Source organism: Chlamydotis macqueenii, chromosome 2, assembly GCF_036417535.1.
Source record: "Chlamydotis macqueenii isolate bChlMac1 chromosome 2, bChlMac1.mat, whole genome shotgun sequence".
Lineage (NCBI taxonomy): Eukaryota > Metazoa > Chordata > Aves > Otidiformes > Otididae > Chlamydotis > Chlamydotis macqueenii.
The window spans coordinates 111,356,512-111,370,512 of NC_141557.1; the positions used below are offsets into that span (position 1 = coordinate 111,356,512).

The window sequence follows — 14,001 nt, forward strand, 5'->3', positions numbered from 1 at the left end:
CAGCTTGGGTTGAACCAGGTTGCCTGTTGCTCTGCTGAGCATCCTTGTTCTCATAGAACATTCACAGCTATTTCTATGAGTTTGGGGTTTTTTCTGTTTGCTTGTTTGGTTTTTTTAACTGATCTATTTGGACAAGAGGATCCAGACCTGATTCCTCCCCTTTCTTTCACATCCCATATGCCATCTTCAGTCACAGGTTTGGGTTACCTTCTGATTCACAGTGAGCCCGTGAAGTTTCAGAGACTGAGATTTTTCTTCCAAAAGAAAAGATGGGTTTTTAGTAGGAATAGATGTGTGCAATAGAGGGGTCTTATTAGAAGGGTGATTAAAGAAGAAGAAATTTCAAGCTGGGGCAGAAAATGAGAGAGAAAACTAAAAAATAATTGGAGCTTTGGTTAAAAATTTGATCTAGATCCTTTCCTGCATCTCATGCACTCAGAGGTGTGGAGGATTTGCTATGTGCCTGTGAAATTGTATGGATTTGTAGGATTCACTTTGCTGGCATTCACAAAGATTTCATATTGGTCTTGTGATCTTCCGAAAGCACTCCTGTAGTCTAGAGATTCAAAAGGTCTAAACACTTTGAAGTGTCAATAGCCATTTAGGTGTGTTTGCTTTCTCTTTTTACATATTAAATAGATGGCCTGGGTTTACCTTTTAACTTAGGCAGTGCAAAATGTCTGGATTTACCTTTTAACTAAGCTAGTACAAAATGCATCATTCATATTTTACAATTATGTAAATGTAACAAATGCTAATATTATTTTGCTGTTTAGGGGTTAGGAAAAAGGGAGGTTTATCACAGGCTGAGACCGTGAGCACTAATTCCGAAATCTCTGGCTATAGGAAATTGTAAGCAGAAAATAAACACTATGTGGTTTTGGGAGACAAAAGTTTACTAATATTGTTTCTTTACTTTTAACGTTACAATGCTTCTTTTCCTTGTGGAGATTATGTAAAATAAACCTCTGATTTTTGCCACTGGAATGATATGGCATGAACTCAGCAATCAGGGTTTCAGGATCATGTTGGCAAGTTTTAAAAGTTCCACCTCGACTAAACTGATTTTTTTTTTAAATAAAAAAGCAGAAAAAAAAAGAAAAAAAAAGCTGTTGGACTATCATGAGACATGCAGCTGATGTCTCCAAGGAAGTTATGGGAGTTTGTATCTGATATCTCCTACAAACCATGAATCTGAATTTCTTCAAGGCCTTTTTTACAGGCATTTCTTTAATAAGTGGAGAAATATGTGGAAAGAAACAAGAATGTCTTTAAATCAAATCTTGTTTAAAAGTAACACAAGACTGGTCTGTCCTCTGATGTGTGCCAGGGCCATCATCTTTCTTTGCCTACATGTCTTATGGGAACTCATGCTGTCTTCTTGCTAGCTCAGAACTCACAAGAAGTGATTTTTGTGCTCAGATTTATTGAAATGCTCTTATCTGTACACCATGGTGACTGTAAATGAGATGTCAATATTTTCTGTGCTCAGGACACTCAGGCTGATCATTAGGAATTTCCCATGCAAAGCTGATTTGCTGCACTATTAACTAGGACTCTTGTAAAAACAAACAAATAAACAAATGGATGAGGTCATGCACAGTGACCTCAAACCTATCACTGAGCAAGGATGTACCTTGTTAATCTGAATGTAAAATGGGAAGGTAGAAATTAGGTTTTGGTCTAGATTTTAATTCCTCTTAACACAGAACACATATTTCATACACATTTTTCATATGCCTTGTTCACTGAACAATTCCATTTTTTCTAGATTTTCAAAAATTCTAATGTTCTCAAGCGTGAGGCAGTTTTGTTACTTCACCTGAAATTAGGCCAAACATAAGTATAATTTCTTGTGTAAACCTCTTGCCTATATTTCCTTCTCATCTGAGAAGGGATTATATTTCCCTCTACAGCACTAGAGGATCTGCCCCAACAGATGACTTTTAGCAACTCGTCTGATAACCTTATCAGAGGGTGCAGGACTTTTGAGTTGGGTCATAATTCTCTCTCACGTGACAAGTCCCTGTTAGTCCAGAGTATGGATTTTGTCATAATTTTCCCTCTTCTATTCCTTCCTCCTGCTGCTTTTGGTTTTGGTTTGGTTTTTGTTTTTTAGGAAATAAGCAAGCATAACTTGCTTGTTTTAGACATTCCTGCCTGGACTCCAAAAATGATAAGTGTGCTGAAAAATGCAGTACTGGCTGTGTAAAAATGATTCAGTACTTCCCTGGCTGAACAGATGTTCTTCCTTGATACCCACATGATATTTTCCTTCCTGAATGCTGGTTTTCTACATTTATGTTTATTAGTAATTCTCTATGAAAATAATATGGTGTGTTGTTATACCTGCATAGCTCTTTTGAGTTATAGTGAAGTACAGCAAAATTGATAGTAAAATTATATAAAGCAATTCTTGTGGTGCTTCATGGCAATTTATAGTAGCTAAAGCTCATGTTGCTTTTATCAATCACATTCTTCTTTTAGTTTGTATTGGCTTTTATTTCCTTGTCTTTGGCATTCGTACAGTTTCTTCCCAACATATATCTGATTAAAACACAGCAGCCCTTCATCATTGCTATCATTTGAATAACTTTTAACTCTTAGCCAAGCTATTTAATATAATACTAGATATCAAGTAGCATAAAATAAGATTCTCAAAACAAATTGAAAGGTAGACTTTTGAGACGATGTGAAAGCAATAAAGCCTTGATGCCATCAAGGACTGAGCAAAAAAAGCTTAAGAATATATTTTCTTTTAAGAGTTCAAAGACATTTGAGTCCTTTGCTGGATCGGGTGACAAAGTGCTTTCTGCTGTGAGGAATCACAACCTGTATTCATCAGCATCGTGCGGCAGTTTGCTTAATAAAGTAGGTGGCTACTGTACCGAAAATAGTAAATTCCATCTCATGTAGGTTATATTGAACACATTTGAATAGTCTGTGTCAGAGCAATTACTCTCTCGATTGCTTAAAAGCTTCTGAACAGCCTTAGGGTTAAATAACATGCAAAACTGGTGTACCTACATTTCTGTAGTTGTTATGTATACCAGTCCTCTAATGACTGGAGGAATAGAACTGTCCTATATGTATATATATATATACCTGTCTCATAGTGCAGAACTTCCCCAGTGTGGGTCAGCCTTGAAAAGTTCATTAGTAACAATGCTACTCACTGTGTTTTCTGTTTTATTTTAGCTTTTAAAAGATCCCAGATATAGAAGTAACCAAACCATGCAGGCACTCAAATAGAACAACCCTGAGACCTGATCTTGACCCAGAAAATTAAAGAGGGCTCTTAACCTTCACAAATTGTCATCGGGTTAAATTATACCTACACAGTTTTCAATGGATTCAAATTGATGTAGTTGATAACAATGTACAGCTTGTTTGCACACCATGTCTCCTGGTTCTGGCTAGGATAGAGTTAATATTCACCTGAGCTGGGTGGAGAACTGAAGCTGGTAGCCCCTATGGCTGGGATAGTTAACTGATTAGCTAACAGCTGGGGTTAATTTACCCAAATTAGCCAAAGGGCTATTCCATCCCATCTGACATCATGCTCAGTATATAAGTGAGGAGGGTGCTAAAGGGAGCCTCCTGCTACTTGGGAGAAACTAGGTGTGGAGATTTGTTGTAAGCTGTTATACTGTTTTTGTATTCCATCACTGTTTTGTTTTCTTCTGTCATTACTGTTAATTTTACTTTTTGTTCAATCTCAACCCACGTGTTTTTTTCCTGGTTTTCTTTTGTTTACCAATTCTCCCCCTGTTCTCTCGGAGGGTGGTGGGGAGTGAGAGAGAGACTGCGTAGTCTGGCCCCGGTTGGGGCTGAACTGCGACACCATGGCATAAAAGGAAATCAGTTTAAAATCATTGAACTGATACAGTTAATTGGAATAAACTCTTTGAGGAAATCTCTCAAACTTTAGTGAAAATGCAGTGGAAATTAAAAAAAAAAAAAAGACCTTATCAATCATATCCACTTCTAAATGTGTCCACATCAGGGGTGGGTTTGCAGCAATTTAAACTAATTTACTTCTAAGCCAATTTGGATGCATCACTAATCAAATTCTGTGAGACCAGCTTGATGCCAGTGTGTGCAATGATACCGAATTCTGCTTACCCTACCTTACGTTTATTAAGTATTCAGAAAACCACTGGGAGCAAAAACCAGTAGAAGCTTGTTTTCTTGCTAACACCAGCGCCAAACAAAGAAGGTATATTTCCAGATTGAGGAGCAGCGAACAACTTTTACAGTCATTTTTTTCTTATACAGAAATCACACTTTGAAGTGTCAATACCCTGGCCAAATATTTCCTTTTGAAAGTTAGTTACAGTGAAGAGCTTAATAACAAAATCCTTGAGTAATGTTGAAAAATGTGATGTCCAACTACGTTAATATCTAGCTAGCTTAAATGCTACATGATCATATTACTCAGACATAATTGGCTTGCTTAAAACCTGTCTAGGTTCACAGGTTAGTTTCTCGGATTCACAGATTTAGAAGAGGAGAATCCTAATTCTTCTCTAGTCCGACTTCCCACATGACAAAAGCTGTACGATTTCAATGTGCAATTTCTCCATCAAATTTGTGACAAGCTCATCCTAAAATGACTGACTGGTAAACTTGCTTTATCAACAATCAGCTCCATTGCCACTGTGGGAGGATAAGAGACTGGCAGCAGAGGCTCAGGAAGGCCAAAATACAGTCCTTCTTAAGGAACTGCAAAGGAGGGTGCAACGCATGGCACTTGCTTCGTGAGTAACATGTGGGCTTGATTCTGACCACACAGCTGCCCTGATGTACCTCCAGGTTTGATAGGATTCAAGTCTCCTATGTATTGGCTACTCAGATATTAAATACTCCGTTTGTAACTGGAATATATATGGTTTAACACTGGAACAGGTTGCCCAGGTTGATGCACCATCCCTGGAAACATTCAAGACCAAGTTGGATGAGGCCCTGAGCAACCTGATCTGGTTGGAGATGTCCCTGCTCTTTGCAAGGGGGCTGGACTAGATGACTTTTGAAGGTCCCTTCCAACCCAAACCATTCTATGATTCTATTAATAGGTCCAGTAGTTACAAATACTACATGATAATTTCAAGAAATAGCACCTATAGCAATATGCCCAAACAGAGTGGCAAGCATGGGCTCCACTTGGGCATGCTCACTGTGCAACTATGTGTTGAAAGACCTATGGGTATAGTCTGGAAATTTGGTTGTGTATTCACAGTTCAGATCAGGTTTTCAAGAATCCAAATCAAATTTAAAAACGTAAATAAGAGACAGGTTTTCAAGTAATTAGCCACAAGAACTTGCAATATGCACTTGTAGCCAAAGTCTTTACACTCAATCATTCCTCAGCAGTCAAAGCATAAGTGATTAGAGTATGCTCGGATTTTAAACTTTTTAAATACACCTTCCTAGCTAAGATGGCTAGATACTTGCGGAAGGCTCAACCCTCTGTGTTTGTGAAAATCCAGGCTTTGATTCTTGCACGGTGTTTTTACTTAAATAGCTGCTTACATATCTATGTCTGTATTTGGTTAGTACAATTCCACATTAAAAAAAACGGCCCATTTTGTTTTATTAACAGTATTGCCAGAGGGAAAAAGATGCAAATTCTGGAATTTGAGAGTGCTGCAGTAACACATAACAAAGTGTTATATCAAAGTGCCAGTGAAGTTGCTTCCTGGAAAATATATGAGAAAAGGATCTGATTTAATCAAGCTGCATATTATTACATTTATTTACAGTTACACATTCTTGGTCTAAGTGGATAAACTACCATATTTCACAAGGTTTCCTCTGTTTTCCATAAATGCCTTTTATAAGATGAATGTATTGATATTCAGAAAGCTTATTAATTTCTTACCATGGTGTTTTTACAACTTGTAGGTTCTGAAACATAAAATATTTCTAAGTATCCTTTTTTTTTATCTAAAATTTTACTGTTTCCTGTTTTCCATGAGTGTTGGCATGAAGAATTTGGTTAAGTACTTAAGTGTAGAAAGCATTTGAATGGTTTGCTAGACTTAGTTTTAGCTATAGATTAGTGTTTCCCTGTTTTCAGAAAAAAAAAAATGCTGTAGAGAGGAAAAGAGATGGTAAATAATTCATATGCTAACTAAAAAGGACCATGCTTCTGTATTGTTTTTCTTTTTTCTTTTCATTCTTCTCCAACACGCTTCATGGAATGTAGAGGTTGATATTCTGTATGAGATACCTTGTACCATGACTATTTTAAAGCATTATGACTCTTTCGAGCTCTCAGAAAGCATCTGTCTGGAACAGACTCATATCATCAGCCCTGCAGATCTTGGTGGTGTTTTTCCAGATGCTTTGTTGGTAGCCAGAGTTTAAGGACAAGGCCAAAGTAGTTTGACTTCTGTCTTCCTTCTCAGCCAGACTGAATTTCAGTTTGAGCAGCTATTCTTATGTTGTCTGTGGGTATATAATCTCATCATGTCCTATGGGCCAATGGCCAAGATTGAACCCATCTGTAAAGCACCATCTCCACAGGTATGGTACAGCTCGATTTCATGGAGACAGCAGCTGGCAAAGGAATGGCAGAGGCAAATGCTACTGCTGTCTCCTCCAGCTGCTCACTCTAGGTAAAAAGGCAAGGGAGCTTCTATGCATGGACTGAAATTAAATCTAGCGTTTGCATGTGGTTGTATTCTTACCTATATTATCTCTGTCTTCAGAAGAGAGAAAGTCGAGTCCTAACTGCTTGGCATCAGTAAAGGTCACAGGTTTTAAGGGTAACGTATTAGAAGCCATCCTAGCAACAATCCACTTTGGGTAATGACTTTCTGTTTATGTGAAATCTTTTTTCCAGAGCTTCAGTTGTTTATAGACTTCTTGGCTTTGAGGCCAAATGAGTTGAATTGCTTAAGTTCTGTGCTGTTAATTAATACTGATAATTTAAATGTGTAGAGAAGTTCAGCTATGGCTATACAGTAGAAGGAGGGACGTCAGTCTCATAGGAAGCCTACATGCACTGAATTTTGTTTGTGCATCCATAATTTGTGGTGATATCCCAGTGATAAACTGCATTTAGCAGATACCATTGGCTGTCTCACCTGTTCTCCGTACACTAATTCAGCTTCCCTGGGATAGTAATTAAACTTCAGACTGGCATCAGCAGCTTCCAGCAGCAGACATTGAAAGAAAAAAAAAAGAAAATTTGCTGGAGAAATATTTACCTGTCATCCACTGACTATGCACATGCATATTTTCTAACTCAATCCATTCGAGATGCAAGATAAGCCATATTTAGTCTCACCCTTCTTGTAGCTTTCAGGGGATCTCCAGCTGGGAAGCTGGAGGCACCCTACTTGTGAACAAAAATGTCCTGATTTATGAAAATATCACCAGCACTGGCTGTTAGACTTCAGAGTCCACAGGATATTAAATCTTAACACTGTGGTGCTATTGTGTGCAATAAAGACAGTTTAGATACTCTGAACAGATTTCTGCAGGATTTTAGTTATCAGTTACGCCTGTTTCCAAATGTGGTGTAGCTTAAGGCTTTTGTCAGGTAAGGTATCTGGCTTGGCGGGGGAGCGGTACGGAAAAGGCATGGCCTTGGCAGAACCATGAAGATGGCATAGTACAGAGATTTCAGTAGTTCTCATTTGGGATAATGGCATTCATAACTCTGGTATTATTCCCTTGGGCAGTTTAGAACTTCTTATGAAAATCTTTATTTCAGTTTTTTAATAGTAAATCTCTGCATCCTCAGAAGCCATCTGCTATATGAAAATAGTTTTTTATTAAGAAAATGCATACGCTGTTTTCATACTATTTTTTTTGCATATAAAAAATAATGATACAGGATCTGAAACCCTATTTAAAAGCATTCTCCTCCAAACCTCAGCGAACTAAGGTGGTACATGCATGGTAAAGAGAATAACTCTGAGTCTGGAAAGCCAAATCAAGCACTGCACCTCTGTGTGGGGAGCTCGGGGGCTGCAGTTATGAGGCTCAGGTCTGCTTGGATGTGCCTACATCCATGTTTTGTGTTGCAATTGTGTGAGGTGCAAGGGCACTGCCATTAACACATCTGTTTAACAGACAGTAAAGATCGAAGTCCATCTGTGCAGGGTGGAAGAACTCCTGCGTTGTACCTTCACACTTAGTTGTGTACAAGTTGTGTCATCTGCTGCTCCTTTCAAACTGTGGAATTAGTACTTTTTCTCAAGAGAGCCACTATTATTTTTTTTTCATTAACTTTACATTTGCACTTTGATTTATTCTTGTATTTGTTAACTGAGTTTATACAAGGCTGCCAAATTAGAAAGATATTGCTTGCATATCTCATGACCTGAACTGTTCAAAGTACTGCATGAATTTCATCTCTTCACCAATATTAATCTGCCTTGGGGTTCTCCTGAGCACCCATTCACTGAGCTAAAAATCTGTGTTTGCGTGCTGATGTTTGTTCCCGAGGGCTCATCTCCCTAGTGAGCATGTTTAAACAACTGAAGTGCTCTTACAATGAAACATTCAAATTCAAGCCTTTATTATTATGCAATCTGGGATTATTTTTTTTAATCATTAGACTTCCTTCTGAACTGGGTGGTTGACACTCCCTGTTCCAAATTCTTGTCCCATGAGCTAGTTGTTTGGAAATGCTGGCTAGGAGGACAAACACCATTACTTCTTTTTTATAATCTGGAGAAAGTGCTTTTTTACTAGGTATTTGGGATTAAACTGTAACCCGAAGGCAGGCCACAGAAATATGATAAAGATCAAAAGGAAAAGGAGAGCATTACCTGGTAGATTGATACAGCTGGAAACAGTGGGCCTGATTCAAGTTGCTTTGGGAGTCAGAGGATTCTTGCACATGACTTAACTAGTTCCTGCATTAAACCTTGCATATCCCCTAGGAGAGGAATGAATACCTGTTCCAGCAGCATGTGTGCACTGGAAAATAATATGAAAAGCTACTCTATATTGTGACAAACTGAGGGTTTATATACGTTTGCTATTCAAAAAAAAAAAAGGTATTTCTGATTAACTCCATGTCTGAACAATTTAAATGAAAAACTAGACTACTTTGACTTGACTCTCCAGTCAGATCAGTTTCCATACAGAATTTCGCTCCTTGATCCATGTCCAAGAACATATTTATCAGGGAACTTATACCGCCCTTCAAATTCACTTCCTGATGTGAATTAAACTAACTTTCATGTGCAAAACCCCCTGAAAGTTCCTTGTCTGTGAAGTGAGGATTTCTCCATCTTTTTCACGCATACCATGATCCCATAATCTTCTCCCTCAGAGTCTCCCTGCTGGCCAGTCCATCTCTGCTGCAGGAGAGCTGGATGGATGTGCTTCCCCTTTGTCCACAGAGACAGAAAGCAACATGATGTGTTCTTCCCACACCAGCTGAACACTCAGACTCTCTTGGCTGCATAAGGAGAATGCCAAGGTTTTGTCATTTTCCTCGGGGAGTACTCTTTTTCAAGCAGCTTAGCATTTAAAATACCACGGGCACTTGAAAAGCCAGCAGATCCTTCAGGTTGCCATGTCGCAAGTTGCCAGGTTCTTGAAAGCACCGGAGAAAAACTGATGCACCGAATCCCTTTTGTTGTTTTGCTTCAGTCATTCGGAGGGCTCAGCCAGTTACAGCATTTAGAGAGCAACTGCCTCCGACGGCGGCGGCAGTCCGAGCATTGTTTTGTTGTCGTTTCTGCAGAGGAGCGGCAGGAGCTTACATCATTTCCAGTAATGAAGTGCCTGGGGTTCTTTTATGACTTGCACACTCTGCTTCTCCAGAGCTGTACAGTATGTGCTGCGTGACTCCAGGAAACTGAGGATTTGTTTTGACTTGCTAAAAGAACGTTTGCTGTTTCTCTTTGCAATTTCACCCTATGACTTGTCAATTCTCTCTCCCTCTTATGAATAACTTCAGCTTTAATTAGCTGAGTGCAAACATCTTTCACTGCAGTGTGGATTAGACTCCTCATTGAGTACATTTACCAACGGAATAAAAGACATCTTAATCAGGCATTTCTGTATTTGTACTGCTGTGTCCAGAGTGCCCGGTAGCTGTCGACAGACAATTGCTATTCACTCTCTTTCTAGAGGGGGATGACCAGTGATATGAGGACCAGTCTTGTTAAGGTTTACTTTTTCTTTTCAAAGCTCTCTCTCCTACCTAAGAGCACTTTTCAAGTGTGTTTCATTATCGTTTCCCTATCTGCTATTTAGGAAAAAGGATACTTAAGTGCCTTGCTGGGATGTCCTGAAGGTGCTGTCATCTCCCCAGGAGTTTCACAATGACCCTGCCTAGCATATTTTAAATGGTGCAATTTATACTTTGCTGAATTGCAAAGTAGCATTGCATACAAACCTCTATTAGACAAGTCTGTCACCAGTTTCCAAAAGCGTTACCTGGACATACACGTGTGTAAGTGCTTTGAATTCTTCAGGGGTGAATTTCAGTTTGTATTTCCACCACTCAGAGAACATTCTCCAGACCACGAACCATTTGGGTCATTTCTGGGACATCATCACACAAGCAGCAGCCTCCACAGTTCTTTGTAAGTCCCAGAGTAAATGTTTGTGCTGCAGCAACAGCAGCTGATTTACCTGAACGTGCACAGTCGCAACAAATGCTTTTTGGCAGCATCAAAACCAATTAAAATTCACAATCCCTTTTGTAGAATTGTTATCATTTCTGTTAGTTCCAGATATTGGTCTTATCATAAGCACTATTAAAAAAAACACCTTTAACCCCTATCAGCTACTCATTTCCCATAGTTAAAATTTGACATGTTCATTTTTAGCCATCTCTTCTCTCAAAGACACTGTGGTTTCTGTTTGATTCTTCCGAAGTGAATCATAGTTTCAAAACCCTCACTACCTTAGTGAAACACTCTTTTTTCCATTAGCATTCAACGTGTTTAACATGGGTTCAGGCATGTTCCCAGAAACTTACACTAGAGTCCTTAAAAAAAATCTTGTGTGATTTCATGCCCTGGAAACACCTTTTACACTGTAACTATTCCTACAGCTATCAGCAGATATGAGGCATATGGATCTCAGCTAGTCAAATTAATACCATAATGGCTTCTGGCTCGACGAGCACGTACAGTGCAAACAGAGAGCAGAACAGCTGGAGCAGAGTTACCTTTTATGTGGGTGGTATAGACGTCTGCTAATTAAAATGATCTGATGAATCATTTCTTGCCATATGATTACTGTTAATAAGAATTTATGTTAACATATTTGTGTCTGAACTTTGCACAGGTTCATGCTTGCATTTATTTTCTTAAAAAATAGAACATATCATGATTGGTTTTTGTTCTTAATGGACTTTCTTTCCTCATTTGAAAGCATTCCAGGACTTCAGAAATGAAGAGTTGCCAACTATCCCTTAAAGGAAGATGTTTTTATCTCAATGTATTGCTTTCTGCATGTAATTCTGTATACACAGGACAATAGTTTTTAACCTGGGAACCCCAAGCTAAGCTTCTAAATCCATATAGCAGCACTTACAAAGAGAGCATGTCCTTCAAAATATGAAAAGAGGAGTCTTCATAAACTTTTATTAAAGCCTCTGTTGTTGCAAACATTTATACTTACATTTTCCTTTAAGCAGTCCCACTGACTGACAGGTTTTAGCCATAAGCAGAACAAAAATTTTGGTTGGAAGGACTTGTTCCCATAGGACTTAGAACACTTAGTAGAAAATATACTGGAGAAAACAATCCTAAAAAGACTAAGGAGGAACTTGGCAAATAGAAATTTCTTTCCCTCTACTGGCAATTCGGCCACTCACATTATAGAATCACAGAATCATAGCGGTTGGAAAAGACCTCTAAGATCAAGTCCAACCATAAACGCAACACCACTATGCCTACTAAACCATGTCCCAAAGTGCCACATCTACATGGTTTTTGAACACCTCCAGGGATGGTGACTCCACCACTTCCCTGGGCAGCCTGACAATACTTGACCACTCTTTCAGTAAATACATTTTTCCTAATATCCAATCTAATTAGTAGGAACAGAGGACACTGATAAGCAAGGTATTTCCATAGCAGTTACACTGGAGCCTTTGGGGGCTCTTTGGCTAACAGCATACTCCTTACGTCTGCTCTGTCCATGCTCACCGATGCTTTGAGATCATATTTGCATCCATTTTCCCTGCAGCATCAATAAATCAAGAACTCTCATATGTTTTTTCCAGTGTCATCCTGCATTACCACCTATAAGAAGACACCGCCTCCAGTCCCACCAAGAACTACCACCAAACCGTTTATTTCCATCACAGCCCAGAGCAGCACGGAGTCTGCCCAGGATGCTTATATGGATGGGCATGGACAGAGGGGAGATATCATCAGTCAGTCTGGACTTAGCAACTCCACGGAGAGCTTGGACAGCATGAAGGCGCTAACAGCTGCTATTGAAGCTGCCAATGCGCAGATTCATGGCCCTGCAAGTCAACATGTAGGGAACAATACTGCCACCGTCACCACCACCACAACCATCGCCACAGTTGCAGTGGAAGATAGAAAGAAGGACCACTTCAAGAAAAACAGATGCTTATCTATTGGAATACAGGTACAGTACAGGACATGGATTATATGCCTGCCATTGCTTTTGGATTTCTACATCTGTTTTACTGCTTGTTATGCAGTGTTTTGTGTATTTTTCTTCTTTTCCTGACAAGTACCTATGTAGAAATTGCAGCAGCGTAATCATTCTGCGTGGTACTAATGATGTTTTCCTAATTTATCGTAAAAACATCAGATGCAAGGATTTGTTTAAGTCTCCTTGCTGCTTGTTATTCAGCTCTGTTAAATTACACACATGAGCACTAATCTATGAATCATAACACAGCGGGGGTCAGAAAGGCATGAATTAAATCATTGAAAGGGAATGTGTAAAACAATGATTTACATTACATTATCACCCAAAAAATATTTTCGTCCAGCCTCACTGAATTAATTGTCACTGCTTATTCATGCATTTCGTAATGACTGGTAGCTGCTTGAATGAGGCAGCATTGTTCCTACCTCAGCCTCAAGAGCAGAGCATAAGTTCCTTCTGATTTGCCCTTGTTAAAGAAAATTACATTTTGTTACCTCTAGTGGAATGAAACAAGAAAACTAACCCTGCCAAAGTTCACTCCTATTTACAGGAAGAAGAAGAGCAAATAAACTAGACCCATTTAATCTGCTATCTTAATTAATTTTTCCTATACACCCTCTCCCAAAAGAATGTGCATAAGACTCCCAGCTATCTGCTTGCAGGATTAGCTTTTGCAACAAAGTACTTGAACTTACAATCAACTGAGAATCAACACAGGTTTTGATGGGAGACAAATCCCAAGCAAACAGAATAGCAATCCACGGCTTATCAGCCTTCACAAGAAGACACGATTTTTTTTTTTTTTCTTGCAGATGGAGGTTGTAAGCACAGCACTATGTGCCTGGACAGGCTTATCTGATTAGCAGAGCCTAAGAATTTACCATGAAATCTCTGCATCAGCCTGATGAGATGAGAGGTGCTGTGTAGAAGTATGCCATCGCAGGGGCAGCTCCTGGAGAAGCTGTGACTTTTCTCTTACTTCTTCTTGGACGGGCAATAATTGCTATTGCCTGTGGGTTCAATTTACTGGCTTTGTTGTAGCCTTTTTCCTCTTCACAGCTGTTTGTTTTGGGTATATTCTGAAAGAAGGGCTGACTCAGTGTTAGACACAGGAGCAAGATCCAGGTGGGACAGAGATAGAGGAAAGCTGTTCTATTACTTATGCCCATTCTCAGCCAAGCCTAAGGTGCCATTTTTTTTGTTGTAATCTCTCATTTCACTGAGCAAAGCAACAAAGACTCCTCAGCAGGCAAACATCCTGCAAAATAATGGGTAGAAAGAAACCATGTTTATGTTTGCAGAAGCAAAAGTGAACAGTGGTAATGTGAACCGTGGCTCTTGAGACACCATCTCCCTGCTGTCTCTTCTTAAGGTTGCGTTGCTGCA

General features: G+C 39.2%; 1 protein-coding gene across 1 annotated transcript in view; it reads left to right on the forward strand.

Annotated features, from left to right (window-relative positions):
• Positions 1 to 14,001, forward strand: part of DLGAP1 (DLG associated protein 1) — a 423,051-nt gene that overhangs the window by 375,222 nt on the left and 33,828 nt on the right. Inside the window, exon 8 of the mRNA XM_086740672.1 lies at positions 12,212 to 12,585. Coding sequence (XP_086596798.1) covers positions 12,212 to 12,585 — 374 coding nt within the window. The remainder of the gene's footprint in view (positions 1 to 12,211; positions 12,586 to 14,001) is intronic.